Source organism: Asparagus officinalis, unplaced genomic scaffold, assembly GCF_001876935.1.
Source record: "Asparagus officinalis unplaced genomic scaffold, Aspof.V1 AsparagusV1_Un1424, whole genome shotgun sequence".
Taxonomy (NCBI): domain Eukaryota; kingdom Viridiplantae; phylum Streptophyta; class Magnoliopsida; order Asparagales; family Asparagaceae; genus Asparagus; species Asparagus officinalis.
Window position 1 is genome coordinate 10,052 of NW_017973683.1, and position 4,620 is coordinate 14,671.

The following is a 4,620-nucleotide window of genomic DNA, read 5'->3' on the forward strand; positions in this document are numbered from 1 at the left end:
GTAAAATGTCTAATCAACAAAAGTTTTCTCATTGTTTTAGATACCAACCAAACACAATAAAAGTGTGTAAATTAGTTCCCACCATGGTTTATGTGTGAACCAAACATCAACAATGTTTTTTTTTTTAACTTTGGAAAATTTTGGAAAACTAAAACTTAGGTTTCTTACATAGAATGATGTTTCTCAATAAAATGGAAAATGAACCAAAAAACCCCTTAACAAAAATCGATATATTTGAAGAAACTAAACAAGTTTGTGTTTATATGAATAATGCTGACAATTTCTCCAAACTATAGATTAATTATAGTTTCTTTATTCTAAATCTTCTTTACATTATGGAAACGATAATAGTTGTAGATTCCATACATTCTTAATTGTAGATAAATCCTACAATTAGTTACAGCCTTACAGGGTCAAATAATATTGCTTCATTCAGTGGGTCCCCACAATTAAGGGGTTTTATTGGTAAAGCTCAAACAAACATTTTGTTCCTGGATTGCAAGAAATAAAATAATGTTATTGGTGTAAATAAAGTGTAGGATTCCTTTGTAACTAAGAACGCTCTAAGAATCCCAGCCACGGAGCATTGTTTGGCTAGTGGTCAAAGTGGCTTATAAGCCGAGTATGGCTTATAAATCATTTTGACATGTTTGTCAAATGATTTATTTTGGATTATAAGCAACAAGGTTTGACCGAGTAAAAGATCAACATACTCCTCATCATTTCAAAAAATTTCAAGCCCCATCTATCTCTTTTCAACCCAATTGAATGTTTCTCGGTCATTTTGACAACAATGACGGCTTATAAGATACACGTTCATCAAATACTCTACTATAAATAATGGATTACAATCCGCTAAGTTTACCAATCAATTTGCCTTATAGTCCACTTGGATTATAATCCACAAATGGATTATAAGCCAAGTGTCAAATGGATTATAAACCAAGTGGATTATAATCCGAAGTTGTCAAACATGCTCTCTATATGTCTCGCCGTAGATTATAACCTATTATTAGGGGTAAGCAAACGGTCGGTTTGATCAGTTTTGATTATTTTTTCTAAACCGAACCAAATTCAAAATATAAGCAATCTGATCCAAATCGATTCAGTGTGGTTCAGTTCGGTTTGTTTGGTTTGAGCCTAGACATGTCAAGTTAGAACAATTTTAGCTAAAACTGAATACTCTCTCTCCTTCATCATTCATCTTGTATCCTAATTTAGAGAGCAAACTTGTCAAAACAACCGCTTTTACAACTAAAGTTGAATTTTCATCGACAAAGATAGATAAGAATATTAGTTAAAAGTTACATTTAAACTATAAAAAAACGCGTTATAGACAAATATATAGAAAGCAGTCCTGTTCAGTTATTTCAATTTCAAGTTTTCTTAAACCGAATCAAACATTCTCCGCCAATTTTCGATCGGTTCGGTCGGTTTAATCGGTTTGCTCCTATGCTCACCCCTACCTATTATCACTTGGCAAATAGTAAATCATGCAACAAAAAATGAGTTTCATGGGCCCACAGAGGAAAGAGATTTTAATGTATGCGTAATATATTTGTAGGATTTCTTTGCAATCAAAGTCGTAGGGGATTTACACTTCCTAACCATAGTATAGTACTAGTAGCAACTCAGCAGAATGCTCAGATTCTGGGAGAAATTGCTCGCATTACGTGATGAGCTCCTCAGGCTATGTTTCTCTCCATCGGCAACATTTTGGGCGACTAATGTCACAACGTTCCGATGTTAACAAATAAGTGCAGAAAACACCGCTATAATATGAATTCACCAAAAATCTCCGCATGAACAAACCCCATTTCTGTAGTGATGAAATCTTGTTCTGTCTCTCACTATAATCTCCCTCTCAAATACCTTGGATGCCAACTTCATAAAACTGTGGCAATCCTCACAAACCCTCAAATTCTTTGCAATCCTAATGCTTGCACCTTTACCAGTACTGATCAATCCAAATGAAAGAGCCAGCTTCTCACTATGCAACAGAACAGCCCTCCTCTTCTCCTCCTCTTCTAAATCCACCAACACACTCCCTATATGTGGGCTGTAGCCTGCGTCCTCCAGTTTCTTCACCATCTCATCCAACTTCTCGTAAATCTCTTTCGATCTCGGATGCAACTCTTCTGCCATCAAAAACTCGTGAACCTCTCCATCCAATCCAATCCAGCTACACCCTCTCTCCTTCCACACTGCTTGCGATCTCATTGACCTTCTCACTTCTCCTACATCTCTCCATCTTCCAGCCTTTGCATAAATGTTTGACAACAGAACGTAAGCTCCGTCATGACCGGGGTCCATCTCTAATATGCGCTTTGCTGCGAGCTCACCAAGCTCAACCTCTCCGTGTAATCTGCATGCTGACAATAGCGAACCCCAGACTACAACATTTGGTTGAAAGGGCATTGAGTTGATGAGGTCAATGGCTTCTTTAAAGAGCTTCGCTCGACCGAAGAGATCAACCATGCAACCACAGTGTTGCTGCTCAGGCTCGAGCCCGAAGTCCACAGACATGGACTCAAATACTCTCTGGCCCTCTTCAACTAGACCAGAATGGCTACAGGCATAGAGTAAACCTATGAACGTGACTTTATTCGGCCTGACTCCTTCAAGCTTCATCTGGTCGAAAAGCGCGATTGCTGTTGTCCCCTCACCATGCATTGCAAGCCCAGTGATCATCGCTGTCCAAGTGATCACGTTTCTCTCTGGCATCTCGTTGAAAATCTTCCTTGCAATCGTCAAGGAACCACATTTTGAGAACATGTCGATGAGCGCATTGTTCACTGATAAGACCCGATTGAAACCGTTGTTGCTGACATAGGTATGGACCCAATGGGCTTGGTCGAGAGCACCCAAATTGGCACAAGCTGATATGACACTCAGCATTGTGATCTTGTCAGGACGCACATTTGAGAGCTGCATCTCATTGAACAATTTGAGGGCTTCAGCGGGACGGTCACTCTCTGCATAACCAGAGATCATAGCGCTCCAAGCAACAAGGTCTTTGTCAGCCATTGAATCAAAGACGGAGCGAGCTAATTCAATCTGGTTGAGCTTTGCATAGCCAAAGACCATGGCGGTTGACGCAGCAGGGTTTTTCGGTGAGAGGCCATCGTAGAGTTTTTTAGCAGTTTCCATTGAGCCACAGTTGGAGTACATAGTGATGAGAGCAGTTAGAAGGCGGCCGTCGATCTGAAGGTTGGTTTCAGCAATGTAGGAGTGGATCGCCTGACCAAAGCAGAGGTTTCCAGTGCGGCTGCAGGCACTGAGGACAGTGGCGAGGATCACAGGATCAGGAGTAAGACCCGAGCCCTTCATTTCTTCAAACAGACGGAGGGCTTCATTATAGCGACCGGTCTGACAATATCTGCCAAATGCAGTTAGCACACACGCATAACACATCGGGCGAAATCAACGTGCGAAAAAAAAAAAAAAAGGCTCAAAAGAAAACTCCAGCCCATCGCAACATGACGCCTCCAGGCCACAAGTCCCCGGTACAGGCATTCTGTCAAAACGGCTTCGGCACGCGGATACCGCTGCGCGGCGTCCCCTCTGCGCCCAACACGCGCGGCGTAGATAAGCCACCAAGCCCGTCTCCACGAAAAGGGTCGGTCCCACGCCCCAGCCTTCATACAGGACGCCCGTGGACCTCCGCTGCCCGAGCCCAGCTCCCACGCCCGTCGCTGGCGCGCCCGCAGAGCTCGGAGGGAAGCCAGTAGGCGGTCGAGGCCGACGGCGCGGTGCCGCCCGGATGCGGGGCGTAGAAGAGGAGGGCGCTCTAAGACGGGCCGTCGCCGGGCGACCCGGAGAGGAGACGGAGGAGCGGGAGGGAGAGGGGAGGAGGGGGAGACGAGAAGGGCGGAGGCGGCGTAAGTCAGAGGGCGGAGAGGGGAGAGGAGTTTGGCGAGAGTAGGGGGGGCCAGGTTGGAGAGAACCGGGGGGATTTGAGGAAGGTGGGCGTGGCATCTGCTTCAGCTGGGGAGGGAGTCCGTCGGGCGATATCAGCGGGTTTGGAAGATGGTGGGCTTTGGTTCAATCAACGAGGCCGGAGCGAGTGGGGGACCAGGCAGGACGCTTGAGGCGTTCATTCTTCGCTTCCTTCCTTTTTCTCGGATGGTTCATTATTATTTTTTTGGGGTGGGGGCTGGGGAGAAGCTCCTGCAGGCGGCGGGCGAGCCCCGTGGCGGAGCTCCGCTTTTGTCCATCTTCGTGGGCCCACGCAGCTTGAGCGTGGCCCCAGGGGGGGGGGGGCGGGGGGGGGGGGGGGGGGGGGGGGGGGGGGGGGGGGGAGGGGGAAAACGGGACGCGTAACGAATGCCGCGCGCTGCTGTTGGCTTCGGAACCGCCTCTCCTTCTTTTACCCCATCGAATCTTTAGTTCGCACAGAATCAGAACGAGAAGAGGTTCTCGGCACCCGCGGTCGATCGACCGTGGCGGGGATAATCGCTCTTGTCGCGTCGGCTGCTCAGCGATGGAGCGATATCGAAAGCTGGAGGGATCATAATATAATATATATATATATTATATATATATATATATTATATATATATATATATATAGTATATACTCGTGTTTGTTGCGGTTTCTCCAGGTGAATCATATGCGTCC

General features: G+C 45.7%; 1 protein-coding gene across 1 annotated transcript; it reads right to left on the reverse strand.

Annotated features, from left to right (window-relative positions):
- Positions 1-1,532: 1,532 nt before the first annotated feature.
- On the reverse strand, positions 1,533-3,392 carry LOC109828427 (pentatricopeptide repeat-containing protein At4g14820). The gene has a single exon (XM_020395425.1). The coding sequence runs from the start codon at positions 3,328-3,330 to the stop codon at positions 1,786-1,788; it is 1,545 nt and encodes a 514-aa protein (XP_020251014.1). The 5' UTR covers positions 3,331-3,392; the 3' UTR covers positions 1,533-1,785.
- Positions 3,393-4,620: the final 1,228 nt, after the last annotated feature.